The sequence below is a fragment of the Phoca vitulina genome, unplaced genomic scaffold (genome assembly GCF_004348235.1).
Source record: "Phoca vitulina isolate PV1807 unplaced genomic scaffold, GSC_HSeal_1.0 scaffold21, whole genome shotgun sequence".
Taxonomy (NCBI): Eukaryota; Metazoa; Chordata; class Mammalia; order Carnivora; family Phocidae; genus Phoca; species Phoca vitulina.
Genome location: NW_022589724.1, coordinates 27,525,134 through 27,546,391, shown reverse-complemented (window position 1 = coordinate 27,546,391; position 21,258 = coordinate 27,525,134). Strand labels below are relative to the sequence as shown.

At 42.6% G+C, this 21,258-nt stretch overlaps 1 protein-coding gene across 18 annotated transcripts in view; it reads left to right on the top strand.

Annotated features, from left to right (window-relative positions):
* Nucleotides 1-21,258, top strand: part of FNBP1 (formin binding protein 1) — a 136,400-nt gene that overhangs the window by 34,471 nt on the left and 80,671 nt on the right. For all 18 annotated transcript variants that reach the window (XM_032418593.1, XM_032418587.1, XM_032418603.1 and 15 more), the window contains exon 2: nucleotides 16,484-16,599. In XM_032418593.1, coding sequence (XP_032274484.1) covers nucleotides 16,484-16,599 — 116 coding nt within the window. The remainder of the gene's footprint in view (nucleotides 1-16,483; nucleotides 16,600-21,258) is intronic.

The window sequence follows — 21,258 nt, the reverse complement described above, 5'->3', positions numbered from 1 at the left end:
TCCAAATAAATAAATAAACCAACAAATAAATAAATAAAGGTTAAGAAGAGAAAGGTTACAGGGGCGCACCTGGCTGGGGCAGTCGATGGAGCGTGTGACTCTTGATCTTGGGGTTGTGAGTTCGAGCCCCATGTTGCCGGTAGAGATTACTTAAAAACTAAAATAAAAAAAATTTTTTTAAGATTTTATGTATTTATTTGACAGAGAGAGACACAGCGAGAGAGGGAACACAAGCAGGGGGAGTGGGAGAGGGAGAAGCAGGCTTTCCGCTGAGCGGGGAGCCCGATGCGGGGCTCGATCCCAGAACCCTGGGATCATGCCCTGAGCCAGAGGCAGACACTTAATGACTGAGCCACCCAGGCGCCCCAAAATAAAATTTGTTTAAAAAGAGAGAGAAAGGTTACAAGAGGAAAATCCAAAGGCTAATGAACATGTCTGAAAAGGTTAATTTCCCAAATAATGAAAGAAATGCATATATAAAGCAAGTTGCTTATCAAATAAGCAAAGCTTTCTTCCTCTTTGTTGGTTGGTTTTTGTTTCACAGATGGTGATATTCAGTCCTGGTCAGGGTTCAGTAAGTTAGTAGTACTCTGTTCACCTTTCTGGAAGGGATTTGGGCCACAGGCAGGGTGGTTTGCGGCCGGGATTCCTCAGCATAGCGGGCCTCTGTTCCGACTGGGTGGGGAATCTGTTGATAATTGTTTATTAAATATTTTGACTGTCACCTCTGCTAATAGGTATCAGTGGGCTTTAAATGTGTTCCTGTCTGAAGACCTAGTAGTTCTCATGGGAATGTAAACCAATCTTTCTGGAATTTCTTTATAGCTTTGTACAGTATGGGTCTACTGGTAGTTAAGCTCCGTGAGAATAGAGAATTTCTGTCTTTTGTTTGCTGCTGTGGTCTTAGTTCCTAGAATAGTGTTTGACACATAGCAGGTGCTCAGTAAAATATTGTTGCATGAATGAATAGGTAAATGTGATTTTGGTATAGGGTATGTTGGTTACTGTAATATTTTGTGTTCTTGTAACCTTCATAAACATTTTATTTGAGGAAAATTATCTGTTATATTCCTGTGGTGGTTTGTGAAAAATATTTTCGGCTTTTAGATAATAATAGTCCTGGATTTTTTAAAAAAAGATTTATTTATTTTAGAGAGAGAGATAGAGCACTGTGTGGAGAGTGGGCAGAGGGAGAGGGAGAGAGACAGCCTAAGCAGCCTCCCCGCTGAGCACAAAGCCGATGTGGGGCTCGATCTCACGACCCTGAGATCGTGACCTGAGTGGAAACCAAGAGTCAAATACCTAACCGACTGAACCAATGAGGCGCCCCAGTCCTGAATTTTTTAAAAAAGTTTTTCCCCTAAGTGTGAAGTCTTTAACAATCAATAATCAATCCATACTTGGGTATTAAAGTGTTGCCCATTTTCTAAGAACGTTTTATATTTTATATGGGAACAAAATAGGAAGTCCATCAATCAAGTAATAGTTCAATACTTTATGTAATAGATTTTTCTTTTGACTTCATTTTTGCTTTCATAAATGTTTTAACTTCAATTTTGACCTCCAGTTGGCAGAGGTTCGAGTGATCTTAAGTTTCTCTTTATACTGAAGATTTTCCCATTAACCCAACTGTAAACTAAAAATTAAGTATTAATTATGGCATATTACAAAAGAATATATGAAAACATATATGTATAGAATGATGTATACAAAAATAGCAGTAAAATGAACCTGCATGTACATTCCACCCAGGTAAAGAAATAGAACATTACTCTGCCCCCCAGAAGCTCCCTATGGCCTCACTGGATCACATCCTTCTCCCTAGTTGAGTATTACCCAGAATTTTGTGTGAAAAAATATTCTCTTGTTTTTCTTTTTTCCTTTTTATTTATTTATTTATTTATTTATTTATTTAATTGATTTTCTAAAAAGATTATTTATTTGAAAGAGAGAGAGAGAGAGAATGAGTGGGGGGGAGGGGCAGAGGGACAAGCAGACTCCCTTCTGAGCAGGGAGCCTGACACGGGGCTCAATCCCAGGACCCCGAGATCATGATCTGAGCCGAAGACAGCCACTAACTGCCTGAGCCACCTAGGCGCCCCTCTCTTGTTTTTCTTTATAGTTTTTTTGTCACTGAGTGACATTAATGACCATAACAGTAAACAATCTATTAATAGTTTAGTTTTGCCTGTTTGAAGACTTTATATAAATGAAATGAGATGGACAGTTGAGTTGTTTCCAGTATTTTGCTGCTATGATTCTGCTACATACATTCTTACTCATGTCTCATTGTGCACATGAACAAGAGTTTACGGTCTAGGTCCTAGACCTTAAGATATATATGTAGTGGAGGGATACCTAGGTGTAACACAGGGGCACAAGTTCACCTTTATTAGGCAAAACCAGTTTCTTTACCAAGGTCCCCAGCAGTGTATGACCCTTCCCACTGCAATGCATTGTTAACACTTGGTGTTTTCTGACTAAATTTTTGCTAGGCTGGTGGCTGTGAAATGGTATCTCTTTGTAGTTTTAATATGCCTTTCTCTGGTTACGAATAAGGCTAAATATCATTTATGTTTAAAATTCTTCTTATTTTTACCCCTTTGCCAATTGAGTTATTTCATCTTTTGAAAAAAACTGATTTGAAGGTGTTCTTTCTATATTATATAGATACTAATCCTTTGTTGATCATAGGTGTTACAAATATCTTCTCCCAGTTTATCCTTTATCATTTCACTTACCTTGGGGTATCTTTTCATGACCAAAAGTTTTTAGGTTTTTTTTTTTTAAGATTTTATTTATTTATTTGAGAGAGAACGCATGATAGAGAGAGAGCATAAGTGGGGTCAGTGGCAGAGGGAGAAGCAGACTCACCGCTGAGCAGGGAGCCTGATGTGGGGCTCAATCCCGGGACTCTGGGATCATGACCTGAACTGAAGGCAGACGCTTAACCAACTGAGCCACCCAGGTGCCCCAAAAGTTTTTAGTTTTTATACAGTCAAGTTTATTAATTTTTTTTCCTTTATGGTCTTAACTTTTACATTTAGATCCTTAATCTATCTTGAATTAGTTTTTATATATTGTAAGAAATAGAGGTTTGATTTCATTTTTTCCAATAGATATTCAATTATCTCAGCACCTTTTTAAAAATTTTTTCTATGTAGAGCACAGGAGGGAGGAGCAGAGGCAGAGGGAGAGAGAAACTTAAGCAGACTCCGATGAGCACGGAGCCCAGTGTGGGGCTCGATCTCACGACCCTGAGATCAAGAGTTGCATGCTCCCCTGACTGAGCCAGCCAGGCGCCCCTCTCCCAGCACCTTTTGTTGAACAGCCTGTTCTTTCCCCCATTGGCTGATGATGGTAGTGGTGGTGGTGGTGGTCGTCATGATTAACACTTACCGAGGGCTTACCATGTGCAGGCAGTGTTCTCAGCATGAGATAACATTTAATCCTGACAGTAACCCTACAAATAGATCCTGCTTTTAGCCCTCTTTTTTAGACAAGAAACAGAAACACAGAGAGGTTAAGTGGCTTGCCCCACGTGACATTGCTGGCATTCCAAAGAGCCAGAGTTCAAACTAAGCCATTCTAGCTCCAGACCCCAGGTCCTCAGCCATCAGGTTCTCTATGTTTTCTGTATGGCTTCCTCTTTTCCATACAAAGTTATTTTTGCATGGGCCTGTTCTGTTCTTTGTGTTTTTCTGTCCCTGGTCAGTACCACACAGCTTCTTAATTAACTTTATTATGAGTCAGTGTACAGTATGGTTATTACCCCACGTTGTTCTTCAAGCATGTTTTGGCTATTGTTTGACCTTCACATTTGAATCTTTGGATTATGTTCTCCAAAAATTTGCTGAGACTAATTGAAACTACATTGAATCTACAGATAATTTGGAGGAGATAGCCTTCTAATTTATGAACATAGCTCATATCTCTCCATTTATTCCGGTTTTCTCTAATGTCTTTTGTTTAAAAAGATTTTATTTATTTTTTAAGATTTTATTTATTTATTTGTCAGAGAGAGAGGGAGAAAGCACAACCATGGGGAGTGGGAGCAGAGAGAGAAGCAGGCTCCCTGCTGAGCAGGGAGCCGGATGTGGGGCTTGATCCAGGGACCCTGGGTTCATGACTGAGCTGAAGGTAGAGGCTTAACCGACTAAGCCACTCAGGCATCCCAAAAAGATTTTATTTATTTTTATTGAGAGAGAGAGAGAGAGAGCGAGCATAAGTTGGGGGAGGGGCAGAGGGAGAGATAGATCTCAAGCAGACTCTGTGCTGAGCAGGGAGCCCAATGCAGGGCTGGACCCCACAACCCTGAGATTATGACCTGAGCCAAAACCAAGACACTTAACCGACAGAGCCACCCAGGCACCCCTTATTTATTTATTTTTTAAAGATTTTATTTTATTTATTATTTTTTTTAAGATTCTGTTTTTAAGTAATCGCTACACCCAACATGGGGCTCGAACCCAGAACCCTGAGATAAAAGGCCACATGCTCTACCGACCAAGCCAGCCAGCCAGGCACCCCTCATTTAATCACTTTATTTACTTATTTTTTAAATATTTTATTTATTTTTATTGAGAGCGAGAGAGAGCATGAGCAGGGGGAGGGGCAGAGGGAGAGGGACAAGCAGACTCCATGCTGAGTGTGGAGACTGACATGGGGCTCAATCTCAGGACCCTGAGATCACAACCTGAGCCAAAACCAAGAGTCAGATGCTTAACTGACTGCACCACCCAGACGCCCCTCATTTAATCATTTTAAAACACAGGCTCTGAGTCACAAAGAAGTCTTAGAGAGAAAGAGGGATTGTATTAGTTGGCAAACACTCAAAGAAAACTGTCCTATGGAACCCTGGCTGTGGTCTCCAAGGCCCTGGCCGATCTTTCTCCTTATCACACCCTTCTTCCTCTTTATATCTTCACACTCCAGGTATACTGGATAGCCTTCATTTCCTTCAATTTGCCTTGTTCTTTCCTTCCTGGCACCTCTGCACGTTCTGTTCCCTCTGCCTGGCCTGTTTCCCCCTCCCCCACCTTTTCCTCCCGGCTTCTCCCCATTTTGCCTAGCTGGCTTTTCCTTTTCCTTCTTGTTTCAGCGCGAACATCACTTCCTCTGAAAAGCTTTCCCTAATCCCACGTCCAGAACCGATCCCACACTTCTATGCGCCCACTGCCTTTTATCTTAATTAAAACTCCACTATCCTCCTCTGTAATTCTAGTGCCTGGCATGGAGCTTGGCTCATGGTCAGCTCTCAATAAGAAATGGTTGAATTCTTGCAATTTATTGGAAAGAGACAGGGGTGTATGGGTTAGATTGAAAGTAACAGAGACCCAAAGAGCAGTGGCTCAGATGATAAGGACACATATCATCTCACACCAGAGTGTCCAGAGGCAGGCCATTCTGGGATTGGTGTTGAGGTCCAGTGACTTCATCTGCCATCCCAGCACATCAGGGATGCTTCCTCCTCGTGGTTGCAGGATTACTGTAGCAATTCCAAGCATCACAGGCAGCTAGGATCATGTCAGGTCAAGAAGAGGAGGAGTTTTTAGGGAGGGTGACCTTTCTCAGTAGCCACCCATAGATATCCCACACATCTGGTTAGCCTGGGTGACAACTCATGTCTAGCTGCAAGGGAGCTGGGAAAAGGTATAATCTAGGTACTCTGCCAAAGGGAAGATGGGATGAGTATAGTAGCTGCTAGACTCTTGGCCTAGAGGGTCTGTCCCAAGGAATAGCTTACAGAGCCAGGGGCTGGAAGAACTGGCCAGTCTCACAAAGGACCCTCGCCGGCCAGTACGAAGCTCACAGGTACATCCATTTTGAACGCCCAGGATAATGTCTCCCATCTCTGCAGACCAGTGGTTTTTCCCTAATTTGGCACGCACAGGGACAATTTTCACCTCTTAGCTCCAGCACCTCTTCCTGGAGAGCTTCTGATTGGTCCAGTCTAATCTGTCGTGTGGGTCCTTTGGGTCAGATGCTCCGCTGTGGCAGTGGGCTGGAGAGTTGGGATCCCTTGTTTTAAAAAGAGAACAACACCTATGCGTTTGCTTAACCATCTTTACTTAAAATTGGAAGTGAGTTAATTGCTAAGTGTTTGGAAAAGCTTTTGCATTGATATTAACTAAGTTTCAGATGACAGGGCTTAACATTTTTTTTTTTTCCTATGATATTTCTGTAATATTTTGCACCCCTTCCCCACACACATGGAAATATTTATAGAGTTTAGAAATGAGTCAGGTCTTTAAAAATCTGGGGGTATTTTTTTCCTCATTAAAAATGTAGCTTATATACTTTGCTCTCGTTTAGCCTTTGGATTGCCTTCAGTGTTCTGGTAGAGTGTGGTTTCTTCCTTCTTCCCTCTCCCTCTTTTCTTCCTCCCTTAGGTTGGTCTTGAACTCGTCTCCTGGGGGCGGGAATCACACCTGTAGAGAACAGTGTGGGATGTTGGAGAGGTATGCTTAGTTCTCCAGGGTTTAAAGAAAGGAACGCGGGGCAGTCAGAGGAGGGCAGGTAACTGAACTCTCGTGTCTGCTGATTGAGCAGGCTCAGGACGAGAGACCAGTTCATATATAGTCAGGCTCAGCTGAGCAGATGTATAGACACCAGGAAATGAGCAAGTGGATTCCATTTCCAGGCCGAAGCCAGACACTAATGACACTGAACATTTGTGTTAAAGATGTTCATGTCACAATCATGGCTGGACAAAGCTCGTGCATCCTGTCACCGGGAGATGGCATTTTACATCTCTTGTCTGCTTGTCTCTTACACAGAGCGAGATTTTGCTTTCTGTGATGAGTTTCTGTCTTTCCATTAGAGCTGATTGATTCAACCCACTCTGGTTCCATGTCAGAGCCATCTTTCTAACCCTGGGTTTTACAGCTGCATCATCTTTCATACTTTTCCTCTTCTACTTAAGATATTGGACAACGTCTAGACAAAAGAGTAATTTTTGGGGCGCCTGGGTGGCTCAGTCGTTAAGCGTCTGCCTTCTGCTCAGGTCATGATCCCAGGGTCCTGGGATCGAGCCCCACATCGGGCTCCCTGCTCAGCGGGAAGCCTGCTTCTCCCTCTCCCACTCCCCCGCTTGTGTTCCCTCTCTCGCTGTCTCTCTCTCTGTCAAATAAATAAATAAAATCTTTAAAAAAAAAAGTCATTTTTTAAGTGATCATAAAAATTACTTTTTTTTTTTTAAAGATTTTATTTATTTATTTGACAGAGAGAGAGACAGCGAGAGAGGGAACGCAAGCAAGGGGGAGTGGGAGAGGGAGAAGCAGGCTTCCCGCTGAGCAGGACCCTGGGATCATGACCTGAGCCAAAGGCAGACGCTTAACTACTGAGCCACCCAGGTGCCCCATGTTGTTGTTTTTTGTTTTTTTTTTATGTATATATATATATTTTTTTATTGTTATGTTAATCCGTTGTTGTTGTTTTTTAATGAAAAAAGTAAGCACTCTTTAAAATGTTTTTTTTTTTTCTTTCCCCCCCTGAAAATGGTATTCTTTGAGATCTCTTTCACTCTATCTTTGGGGCAGGCACAGGTGTTTATTTTTGTTTGTTGCTTTTACCGTATCCAGGGGAACGAAGGGGAGCCGAAAGTGACTACTGTGTTCTAAGAACATTGACATAATAGGTCAGAAGCTTATTGCGGCTTCTTGAAGGAATACATTCCATAGCAATCTCCCCTCCAAATCTCATCCGCTCAGACTCCAGGAGAGTCAGAATTCTGATGCTTTGGGTACAAGTTATGTTTTTCACCCTCTCTCGTCATTTCAGGATGCAGTGTAAGATTCAGCCGGGGCCATCCCTGCATTCGTCAGCCCCGAGTCTGCTCCTGTTCATCCCGTTCCATTTGTTGTACATCCAGCACCAGCCTCCCTGCTGCCCTTTTACACAATAGAATTATTGTCATAAAAACATGAAAATGCAGCTTTTCAGATTCTGTGTGCTTTTCCACATTCTTTATACCACTGACTTCATCCACATGCTGTTGCCTCTTAAGCGTCTGTTAAAGTTTGGGTTTTTTTTTTTTTTTTAAGATTTTATTTGAGAGAGAGAGCGAGAGCAAAAGCAAGCACGGGGACAGAGAGAGACAAGCAGACTCTGTACTGAGCGCGGAGCCTGATTCAGGGCTCATTCTCAGGACCCCGAGATCGTGACCTGAGCTGAAATCAAGAGTCAGACGCTCAACCGACTGAGCCAGCCAGGCGCCCCTAAAGTTTTTTGTTTTTTTTTTTAACTCATACATACGTTTTCATCCTGTGTTTTTTACATTCTTACTTGTTGGGTTCAGAATGTCATTGCTGGAAAAAGCCGTGAATAGAACAGTTCCTTAGTATTTTTATTTTCACAACAGAAACAGAGTTAGGTAGATTGTGGCTAGTTACAATATACATGCCTCCGTCGGCCCCTGGTTTTTATGGCAGTTTGTGGACTTGCATCTTAAAGAGATTCGGAGTTCAATAAAACCTTCCATTTTGTGCGCTTTTCCTTTCTAATTAAAATCTTTCATATTAACTTGACTGTCCAACCATGACACTGTGATGTTGGAGCTCCTATTTCGTCAATTACGTCACAGACTCCTCCTTTTCAACCCAGGGGAGCACCCCTCCTAATTCACAGAACCTATTTCAGAAATAGCAGATGAATGTGTGATTTTACAGAATCTGTGTCTACTTGTTATTGTCAAACCAGAAGGTGTCTGTGCTCCCTAAAATAAACCCTCTAGGGGCACCTAGGTGGCTCAGTCATTAAGTGTCTGCCTTCGGCTCAGGTCATGATCCCAGGGTCCTGGGATCAAGCCCCGCATCGGGCTCCCTGCTCGGCAGGAAGCCTGCTTCTCCCTCTGCCACTCCCCCTGCTTGTGTTCCTGCTCTCGCTATGTCTGTCAAATAAATAAATAAAATATTAAAAAAAATTTAAATTTAAATTTAAAAAAATAAATAAATAAACCCTCTACTGCTGCCCTTTACCTTTTATCTGTTCTTTCTGTGTAAACAGTGAATTTCCTTTGGGTAATGGTTTTTCATCACTTCAAGGTTTGACACTTTCATGTTGAAAATATATATTTCGGTATTTCTGCATTTTTAAAAGATTTATTTATTTATTTCAGAGAGAGAGAGCGCGCCAAGTGGTGCAGTGGGAGGGGTAGAGGGAGAAAGAGAATCCTCAAGCAGACTCCCCAGTGAGCACAGAGCCCAATGTGGGGCTTGGTCCCAGGACCCTGGTTTCACGACCTGAACCAAAACCAAGAATCAGCTGCTCAAGCGACTGAGCCACCCGGGCACCCCAAGGGTATTTCTGCTTTTAATAGTATCTATGAGAAAAATTCTTTTTATTTGTCCATGGACATTAATTGAAGTCTTTGTTTCAAATTTGAGATCTAGAATTTCAGGTGGCATTCATGAGCATACATTTTTGTTTGTAAAGGTTTATAAAACTTTTTTGTTCCTATATATACAGCTACTTTAATATTCAGAACCTAATTGATTTTTAAAAAACGTTTTAAATGGGGGTTTTGTTACATTTACTCTGGGTAAATCTATACGTGCTGACACTTTTCTCTCAAAGATAAGAGGAAGCTGGGGCGCCTGGGTGGCTCAGTCGTTAAGCATCTGCCTTTGGCTCAGGTCATGATCCCAGCGTCCTGGGATCGAGTCCCACATCAGGCTCCCTGCTCTGCGGGAAGCCTGCTTCTCCCTCTCCCACTCCCCCTGCTTGTGTTCCCTCTCTCGCTGTGTCTCCCTCTGTCAATTAAATAAATAAAATCTTTAAAAAAAAAAAAAGATTAGAGGAAGCTAATACCAGTAATAATATCCCAAGGGATTCTGCTCAAATAGAGCCATTTAAAGTCTGCTTCTCAAAGTGCCCTAGTCCTTCGGAAAGTGGATTTATCCTAAATTAGAGTATCCTAAAACAGTGTTCTAGACAGCACGGACGGAAGTGGACCCAGTGATATGGAAAGGCTAATTCTCTTCACTGGGTGAGTCACCTGGGGAGACTGAGAGCTGGGCTCAGGATACCCTTCCTCCGAGTCTGAGCCACTGACACAGAGCTAACGTCAGCAACTTCGTTTCTTACCAGATCGGCTTGTTCCGGGGATTTTGAATTTGTGTCGGTTTTAGTACACTTTTCAATGACAGGAAGTACTGTGTTAAAAACTGACCTATACTTTGGAGAAAAACTTCCTTGAGGCTGACTTGGGTCTCCTCATTTTAAAGCAACTAGCTTGGTTCGGTCCCGGCTTTCAGCACCAAAAAAAAAAAAAAAAAAAAGGCAAAACAAAACAAAAAATAAAGCAACTAGCTTTTCTGAAAGTAGTTCCTGTGTCACCTCTTTTGCAGGTTTTGAAAGAAAAATCAGATTTCAGAAGACTTCTCAAGCATAGCCAAGAGTAGTCATTCTATACTGACCTAGAGAGACCAGTCTTGGTACTGACTGATGAGTTGCTAGGTACACGAAGGCAAAAATTTGTGTTGAACTTCAGGATGCTTCAGGAACTCTGATGAAGATGTAATGACCCAAACAACTGCCATGGTTCATACTTCTTCTGGTTCGGTCTTCAATGTGCATACGCCAGACCTGAAAATAATTGGAAACTACAGTAATTGCATTTGATTAATGCACTTGTACTCTCCTCATTTGTCTCTGCAGCTTACTCAGCCTCTGGTAGCCAACAGCTCGTGGCACCCACCTTTGTTTGGTTTGAATTCAGGGAGCAATAAGAGGTCAAGAGGGGGCCCATCGCGTTGGACCCAGTTCCTTGGAAACATCCATTTGCAGTTCTCTTGGCGATTTCGGAGTTAATTCTTGAGTGTGTGTGTGTATATATGTGCACTGGTACATTAGACATAATTTTCCATCAGGTCATATATTATCTGCCTTCCTTAATCTTCAGAAATACAAAGCTTGGGCGCCTGGGTGGCTCAGTTGGTTAAGCGACTGCCTTCGGCTCAGGTCATGATCCCGGAGTCCTGGGATCAAGTCCCGCATCGGGCTCCCGGCTCAGCGGGGAGCCTGCTTCTCCCTCTGACCCTATCCCCTCTCATGCTGTTTCTCGCTCTCTCTCTCATATAAATAAATAAATAAAATCTTAAAAAAAAAAAAAATAGAAATACAAAGCTTTCCAATAGAAATTTTAGAGCATGTGTCATGAGGTAAGAGTTCTTCAAGTGCAGTCCCTAGACCTCCAGAGGTTCCAGAAACCCTCTTATGGAGTCCACAGAGTCAAAACTATTTTCATGATGATACTAAGACACTGTCTTTCTCACGGTGTAGATGTTTCCGCTCATGGTACAAAAGTGGTGATGGGAAGGCCGCCGGCCCCTTGGTATGAATCAGGGCAGTGGCTCCAAACACAGCAGCTCTTGTACTCTTAACTGTTAGCTGTTTAAAAAAAAAAATCAGTTTTATCTAAAAATGTCCTCGATGGGGGCGCCTGGGTGGCTCAGTCGGTTAAGCGTCAGCCTTCGGCTCAGGTCATGATCCCGGGGTCCTGGGATCGAGCCCCGCGTCGGGCTCCCTGCTCAGCGGGAAGCCTGCTTCTCCCTCTGCCTCTGCTGCTCCCCCTGCTTGTGCTCTCTTGCTCTCTCTGTCAAATAAGTGAAATATTTAAAAAAATTTTTTTTAAAAATGCCCTTGATGAAACAGTAAGATTAGTAATTTTATTAAATCTCAACTGTTGAATATACACCTTTTGAATAGTATGTATGACAAGATGGGAAGTATGCCTAAAGCACTTAGTGTTACCAGGATACTCAGGTAATTGTGTTGTGAGCTGAATAACTGCTTTTTTCGTGGACACCGTTTTTACTTAAGAGAACAACTGGCGAACAGACTCTTAGGCATTTGGCAGGTATTTTCTCAAACATGAATGAAGTGAGCCTGTCCCTTTAAGGAAATGACTATTTGTTGCCAATGATGGAATTCTAGCTTTTAAGCGAAAATTAGAATTTTGGAAAATTTGCATTTGCCACTGTGAGCTTGACAGCTCCCCAGTATTTAAAGACTCATCAAATTCTTGATCTCGGGGTCGTGAGTTCAAGCGCCATAGAATAGAGCTTATAAAAAAAAAATAGGATGCCTGGGTGGCTCAGTTGGTTAAGCGTCTGCCTTCGGCTCAGGTCATGATCCCAGGGTCCTGGGATTGGGTCCCAGGTCAGGCTCCCTGCTCAGCAGGGAGTCTGCTTCTTCCTCTCCCTCAGCCCCTCCTCCCCACTTGTGCTCTCTCTCTCTCACTCAAATAAATTTTTTTTAAAAATTTTTAAAATATTTTTAAAAATTAAAAATTAAAAAAATACTCATTGGAAAAGCTGAGATAGGTAGCAATATAAACAAATGTGATTTTAAAATATTTTGTAATGAAATGTGGCAACACTTGGAAGATCTGCAAGTTATCAGTGAAATGATATTTTCTAAATGACTAGTGCATAATGTTATACAATCATGTGCAGGTAAAAGATCCATTCAAAGTACAAGATCGACAAGTGCATTTTATTGTAACCCCATATGAAAAATTTTTGGGATGGTTTCACATTTCACATTGCAACTAACCTTTAAGAAGCTACTATTAGTTGAGTCTTGGTGTGGTATCAAATAATAGCTATAATTACCTAAAAAGGCTATTGAAATACTCCTCCACTTTCTTACTACATATCTGCATGAAGTCTTATTTTTTTCACATATTTCAGCCAAAGTGAGGAATCACACCAGATTGAATGCAGAAGCATCTGAGCATCCAGCTGTCTTCTATTAAGCCAGACATTAAAGAGATTTGCAAAAAATGTAAAACAGTGCCTGTTTTCTCACTTTTTGTTGTTGTTGTTTTGGAAAAGAAAGTTCTTAAAAAGAAAACAATGCTATTTATTTTGACATGTGATGGATTTAGTGTCGTCTTTTTAAATGAATTAATATGTTTAAAACTCTCAGTTTTTAATTTCTGATACAGTAGATATTGATAGCCATAACCCACATAAATAAAAGCTTTTGGAGGTCCTTAATGATTTTTAAGAGGGCAGAGGGGTCTTCAGAACTGCTGTTATGTAACATCACAAGGGAAGGGGTGCATTTTTGATAATGGCCCCATCTCCAAAGTGGCAAAGGCTGTTTTTTCAAGGGCCATTTATAATATTTGCTCACAAAGGAGTCTTTTTAAGATTTGGAATGTTTTTCCATTAAGTTTTCCACATTTTGGTCAAGAATGTAAGTGGGTTGATTAGTTTTTCATCTGTTTTGAATTTGCTTTTAGCTGCTGTCAAAAAAGGCCATGCTGGGGCAATCCATGTGATGGGAGCGGTAGAGTGTGGCATCATTAGGGATGTTTTAATATTTTTAAAAATTTTATTTGTGACAACATTTTATTTCATTTCATTATTTTTTTAAGTAAGCTCTACACCCAGCATAGTGCTCAAACTCACACAACCCCGAGATCAAGAATTGCACACTCCACCCGCTAAGCCAGCCAGACGCCCCAAGAGATGTTTTATTTTTTTATTTTTATTTTTTATTTTTTAAAGATTTTATTTATTTGACAGGGAGAGACACAGCGAGAGAGGGAACACAAGCAGGGGGAGTGGGAAAGGGAGAAGCAGGCTGCCTGCGGAGCAGGGAGCCCGATGTGGGGCTCGATCCCAGGACCCCGGGATCACGACCTGAGCCGAAGGCAGACGCTTAACAACTGAGCCACCCAGGCGCCCCAAGAGATGTTTTAATACAGCATAAAAAGAATGATACTATATTGACAAACAAGTACTAGTTTATTTGTTGCTACTGAGTAAGGTTTTTAGTATTAAGATCTTCTATCTTATTTTGGCCTTATTTTAGTGCTTTATTACAGCTTGCAGAATGTTCCTGAATACAGATAACTTTATTGAAAACATATTGTTGGTTTGGGGCCAGTAATTTTTAAAGTAGACTCAATTCAAATGTAGATTTTTTTTTTTTTTTTAAAGAGTTTTGGTATCAAAAGCTGTTGCTCTGTATTCTATACATCAAGGCTAAAAAAAAAAAAAAAAAAGAATCGCATATTCATAGGGAAAAATATGTAGTGAGATTATCAGCAGGACAATCTAAGAGCAGATGGTGTTAACAAGTTTTCAAGGAAACCCTATAACTACTGAAAACAGTAAGGTTCTGGGGATGGGAGATGAAACAGATGACTCTCAAATGGAGGGAGGGGTCTGGAAAGGAGTTTTTAAATAAATAGGATCTATGAAATTGGTTAGCAAAGGGTTACCAACCAGCCCAGAGCTTTAAAGAAGCCTTGCTCTAAATAGCTAGGAATGATTTGTAATCATTACTTGAATTGTTTGTATATTTGTTCTCTCAAGTAGTTTGAAATGACCTACAGTCTTGTTTACACTATTAATTTGCTTGACAACCCCTGTCTTTACAGAGGACATAAATAAATCACCTTCCTGACTAGTGTTCCTTGAAGTGGAACCTAGATGTCCGTGGAATATATTATTGGGGACCAAGAATCAACGAATACCTTAAATAGTTGTCCCTTGTTTTTTATGATAATGTAAACAATTATTGGATTTAAAGACATTCTACAGTAATTCTTTTTCATGAGAAAAATATTCCAGGAAAATAAAACCTTAGTTTCTAAAACTGTCCTGTGGGCCTGGGCGGGGGTAAGGTTGAGGAAATGAGTTTTCTTCAAGAAGAGAATTTCTGACGTTGGAGAAAAAGTGCTTTTGCCTCGGCAGGGTGCCCACTCCCACCCAAGATAGACTTCTAGGGAGCTCTGTGTACTCATTTTCTGGTTTGCATAGCTTTGAATGGAATATAGGATGAAAGCACGAGGACAGGTATAAGGTGGGAGGTGCTAGGTTTTAAAACCAAGCTGAAGGATGGCACCAAGTGTGTCCTATAGGATCGCACAACACCTGTGATAGGATTAAACTGTGGCTTTGTATTTTTTAGACTTGATTTGACTCTTTCCCATTTTCCATGATCCTCATGACTGAGTTGTGAAATTAGGCAGGGACTGATTTTGCATCTTTAGGCAAATGACTACACTCCGCTCGGTTCGGTGGCCCCCGGTGGTGAAGTCCCAGGGTGGGGCCAGAACCTGGATTTCTCTATTCCTGCTATCTCCCTGGGGACAGCACTCGGTCCATCGTTCTCTGGAGGCAGTTCTCCCTTCCTTGCAATGTCGCGCTGACACTCCCTTAGCTTTCCCAGGCCTTTCTGGGCTCTCCCTCCTGGGCCAGGCCCTCTTGACTAATTCAGTGCAAAGCTGCTGCCGACTTTGCTGACCCTCTCCTGGGATCCCTGGGTGCTGCTTCAGAGACACCAGCTCACAGGCCTCCCTCCTTGAGCTCCCAGTAGATCTGTGTTTCCAGCTCCCTTCCGGACATGTCACTCCCTCGCGCAACATGTCACTTCACCCCAAACTGCTGCCCGTCGACTCTCTAGTCCCCAGAGCCAGAGGCAGGGAGGCCCCCAGAATCCTGCCTCTCCCTCATATTCCTTTCCAGTCTCCTTCTGCAATCGGCCGCTAAGACTAGTTGATTCTAGTTGTTACAGGTCTGGACGTCCTTCCCTCTCCTCCTGTTTTCTCTCATCTGGACTAAGGAGCTATCTCCTGACTTCCACCTCCTGGCGATTGGAAACATGTCTGTGGGTGTGCCCCTCTCCTTGCAAATTCAGCAGCTCACGTGTGCGCACTGGACAGGCTGAGCTCCTTCGCTCATTGTTTGAGGCCTGGGGTGATGGGCAGGGACTTTTTCCAGTTTCTTACCCACCACCATCCTTCCCTTGAGCCCTCCCCCCCACCTTCGCTCCAGAGGGACAAGTCTCGTCCCCCCCTCTCCGATCCCCAGATTCCTGGATGTGTCCCCACTTTTGCAGTAGCTGTTGCTGGAATACCCACCCCCTCTCATTCTTCCAGGCTAGGAACCTCCAGGCACTCTGCAAGAAGGGGCTCTATTTCCGTTCATTTCGGTTCCCCGGCTCCTTTCCTGGCCCACAGTGTGGGTTTGATAAATGTTCAAATGTTTGAATAAGGTCCGCATGAGTCATTTTATTTATCTGTTTGAAGAAAGCAGTATTTTGTAACTCTTCTTGTTCCCATTTGCTTGCCCCAACTTTCAGTGAGCTGTTTTGAATAACTCAGAGATAACAGGTAAGGTGTTGGCAAGCAGGACTGAGTTGATGTGAGTGTTTCACCTCTCAGTTTTTGGAATCTGGAAAAGATATTTTTCTTTGCACCAGGACATTAACTATATCCCCAAACCATGTTTCTAACATGAACGAATGGGTCAGAGTTCAGTACCCCAGGCAGTTTTCAAACCAAATTTGGTAATGTTGATTTAAAACCGCTCAACAAGAAAAGCACCCAGTACAATCATGGAAAATATTAGAACGGCTTTCTACACAGCGACATATTGTTGAGAGAATTGTTCACTGAAATTATATTAATCACAGAGAAGGATTATAAGCTCTCTCTCTCTCTGTTTGTTTTTTTAAACAGGATCAATTTGACAACTTAGAAAAACACACACAGTGGGGAATTGACATTCTTGAGAAATACATCAAATTTGTAAAGGAAAGGACAGAGATCGAACTCAGCTATGCAAAGCAACTCAGGTAAGTTGATATTGAAAAAGGTTATTTGTTAACTGCAAAATGGATGTAACAATAATTTATATTCTCATTTATACTGTGAATATATAATCCTTTAAATATTTTCCCCTTTTATGTAAGGTGATACTTCAATTAGAAACCATTGCTTTTGATAGAGAAGATTCATTTCCATAGAACAATAAAAATAAAAACTGAGTTACTGCCCTTAGGCTCTGGGTTTTTGTTTTGTTTTGTTTTTTGAAGGATAGTTTCTGAATTTTGGAGCTACTTATTTTTTTTCCAGAAAACTCCTAATTGAAATATAATATATATAGAGAGAAAAGTACACATTAAAAGTGTTCAGCCCCAGAAATCTTCACAGAGTGAACACCCCCCCGTGTCACCAGCACCCAGATGGAGAGACAGGCAAACCCAGCCCCAGAGGCCCCCTGGTCCCTTCCGGTGCTCCACCCTCCCATGGCTGTCCACTCTTCTGACTTCGAATGACATGGACAGTCTTGCCTGTTTTTGAACCTCATCTGAATGTATTGACTTATTAGGCACTGTTTGTATTTGACTTCTTTTGTTCTACATTATGTTTGGGAGATTCATTCATGTGGCTGTATATGGTGGTAGCTTGTTTCTTTTCACTGGTGGTTGGTGTTTGGGTGTGTGAGTATACCACAGTTCACCCATTCCTCTGCCACTAGGCGATTGCTCGTCTCCTGTTTGGGGATATGAAGTCTGTCTACACCCAGGAGTGGAACTGTGGGGTCACAGGTGTTAGCTTTAAGTAGACAGCTTTCCAAAATGCTTCTCCCGATCCGTGTTCCGTCCAGCAGCCCGTTAAGAGCCCTGTGGAGCAGCATTTTAAAAGTGCTTGGACTGCTTACATCTTTAATGACGAAATTATCCAAGAAATTTTGCTTTTAGATAAAATATGTAAAAGTTGTTGGTAGAACAAAGCTGGAACTTGCCGTGGCAGGCACAGACTTTAATGATTTCTTGTTTGGTTGAATTGGTTGGTGCAGATTGTTTTAAGACCTGTTAAAGATCCAGATGACTTTTGGTATAGAAACATTTTGTTTGAACCCAAAGAGCGTCTGCAGGAAGGGTATGTCAGGTGTCATTGAGAGAAGATGGATTCTTTTAGAGCTGGTGTTGTTTATAAATAAGCACCTGAGTGGTACATATGGATTGTTTTTATGGATGACAAGTTTTGTTTCTATTGAGTAAAGAAAACATAAAACATATTGCTCAGTGAAGTAACCGTAACCGTTACGACTTGCTGAATCCAGATTGATTTCTGGCACTGTGTGTATGAGCCTCACGTCCTGAATGTGGCAGTAGGGAAGGGGCTGCTTCGTGCTGATTATCTAAATATCGCACTGTTCGTCATAAAATGTCTTTGGTGTGAAAATGGGTTACATACATCCTTAGCCAAAATACGGTCTCACCTTATGGATTTATCTGTTTGTTGCCTTTCTTTTTGTATTAGCTTACACTTGTCTTCCCTGGCACCTTTGTCATGATCCTGTTTTGTTTGGGAGGTTTATGATTAGACGCCATTAATTCAGCACTTAGCAAGTATCTGCTCGGTTCTGTGTCATGAAGGGAAAGGGCTTTCTTAGCTCCCCCTCTGGATTGCACCTGGCTTCTTGCCCTTTCTCATCACCCTAGGTGAGGGACGGAGGATGCAAGTAACAAAATGGGAGGCTGTTGGAAAAGAATGCAAATTCCAGTGTGGGTTTAGGGTAAAATACGATGGCTCTCCATTGACTGTTTTACCCTCTTGTGGATCACAAGTTGAAACAGAGGATCAGTATCAGGGATCTGATGGCAATCTCTTGAGAAGTACTTTTCCTGAGATCTAAATATATATTTAGTAGACTCTACGCCCAACATGTGGCTCAAACTCACGACCCCCTAGATCAAGAGTCCCGTGTTCCACTGACGGAGCCAGACAGGCACCCCCTGAGATTTAACTATTAACATTGTTTCATTACATCCCTAAGAGGTATCTCAATTTATACTTGTTGGGAGAAGTTGATGTACAAGATCAGGAGTAATTGAACAAATGCCTTCAAGACCATTACTAACCCTTCAGACTGGTCTTCTCCTCCTTGGTACTGAGCCCTCAGCCAGGTCCTCAATGCCGATACATAAGCATCCTTTCTATTCTTTGTCGATTTGCTGCCCCACTCACCGAAGTGACTCAGTTTCTCCTTTCTGCAAACCCAGCATCTCCTTTCCCATCCTCACCACTTGCTTGCTATGTTACTGAGAGCACGGAAGCAGTCAGAAGAGAATGTCTGCAGACTCTCAGCATCTGTGCCCCCCGCCCCGAGATGCTTCTGTCTAAATCCAGGCCCCCCTCTTATGCGCTCGGTGTCCCCCCTCCCTCTGGCTCCGGAACTCAGCCCCAGTGGTTCTCTCTCCCATGTCCTCAGTTCTTCGTTCCCTGCTGGGTTATTATCCCCATCGACACACAAGCATACCCTCATTCAAAAACAAACTTCCCTGAGGTGGTTCTCCCCACCAGCTGCCACCATGTCGTTGTTCCCCGTTGCAGCCAAACTTCTCGAAAGTGTTCTTACTTGCTGTCTCCAATCCCTCTCCTCTCACTACCTTAGACTCACCACACACCACTCAGCCAGAACTACCCTTCCAGGCCCCTGTGACTTCTGTATGGTTCAACCCAATCGCCTGTCCTCAGTCCGGCGTCCTTGACCCATCAGCAGCTTTGACGGGGTGGATGCTTCCTCCTCCTTGCTTGGCCTCTGTAATTCCAGTCTTCTGGCTTCCTTCCTACTTCACTTTGAGCTCCTTCTCAGCCCTCTCGCTGGGTCCTCCTTTGCCTTTTGCCTCTTTACCCGATGTGCCCTGGTGCCCAATCCCTGTCATCTCCCCCTCTCGATCTGTATTCCCTTGGTGATCTCATCTGGCTTTAAGTATGATCCACGTGACAATGGCTCACAGGTATGTACCTCCAAGCTAGACCTCTGTCCTGGACTCTGACACAGATTATGCATTATCTCCTAAAACCTATTTGAAATAGAAAGTGTCTGAAACCGAATCTGTCCACTTAAAATCTGCATCTGCACAGCCCAGCCTTTCCCCACACATTTGAGGGCTGCTCCCTCCTTCCTTGTTAGGTCAAAAACTCTGTTCCTTATTCAGTCAGAAATCCCCTCTTTCTCAGCCACTACCCCACCCCCATCCCCAATCTAAGCCATCAGGAAGTCCCGGTGACTGTACTTTGCAAATTTACCCAGGATCTGACCCCTTCTCATGACCTCCACCTTGGCCATTGTGCTCTAGTCTCCATCACCTTTCACCTGGGTTATTATGAGGCTTCTAACTGGTTCCTCTTATTCCCTCCTTATCCCCTCTTGTCTGTCTGTGTTCCACAAAGCAGCTAGATCATGGCACTCTGTTCAAAATTCCAACTCTCCATTTCACTCCGTAAATCCAGAATCCTTACCGTGGATGTCCTACAAAGCCCTATGTGATCATATCCCTCAACATCTCTGACGTCCTCTCTTTCCTCCTTCTCTCTCCTCTCTGCTCTAACCGTACCAGCCTCCTTGCTGTTTCTCATACACACGAGGCACGCTCTTGCCCCAGGGCTCGCCTTTCTGTATGGGTATCACCTATATGTTCCTCGCATGCCCACCCTCTCGCCTCCCTTCAAGTCTTTGCTCAGATGTTAACTGCTCAGTGAGGCCTACCTCATCTTCCTGCTGTAGTTTACAGTTTTTCTGTAGCACTAATAACTTTCTAACATTCTTTACAATTTTCTTATATATCATATTTATTACTCATTGCCTTCCACTTCTTCCTGCTAGAATGGAAGCCCCATAAGGGCAGGGGTTTTTGAGTTGTATTCACTGAAGTATCCCGGTAGTATGGAACAGTGCCTGATGCATAATAGGTACTCAGTAAATAGTTGTAGAGTGAATCGACAGGTCCCGTTCTAAGCTGTTTGGTCCCCACTGCTTCAAGGAGAATCATGTGTTTGCCCAGGCTATGAGAGCTGATGAGGCTTACCAACAGAACAACCAACAGTGTGTCAACTGAGTGCCAGGGGAGCTCTAATGAATGAGACACCTTGGAGCTCACCTTCTCACTGTGGAAAACAGACCACATGCAAACAAGCAAAAAATTAAATCATTTAAAGATAGCATTTATCATCCCAGATAAGAAAAGCCAGTGATGTAATAGAGCATGATGGTGGGTGGGGGTTACTTAGCTAGACTGGCCAGGGAAAACCTGTTGCTTGAGAACCGAAGGACAAAGAGAGAGGGCCGGCATGCCAAAGTCTAGGGGTAGCTCTTCCAGGCCAAGGGATCAGCAAGTGCAAAAGTCCTGAGGTGGAAACATGTTCAAGGAATGGAAAGGCCAGGGTGACTGAAGCATGGTCAACAAATGCTTGCTTGAAATATCAGTATGATGTTGAAAAAGCAACACAATCTTTTTGGAGAAGCTTCTGGCATTAAATCATTTTTATTTTTTTCAACATTAGAGAAAAAAGAACACCAACTTATTTTAGAAGCAAAGGATGATCATTAGGGCTTTGATTTGTGTAGGTTTAGGGGTTGGCAAATTACAGCCTATGTCCCAATCCATCCACTGCCTAGTTTTATAAATAAAGTTATACAGAAACACGGCCACATCCATTCA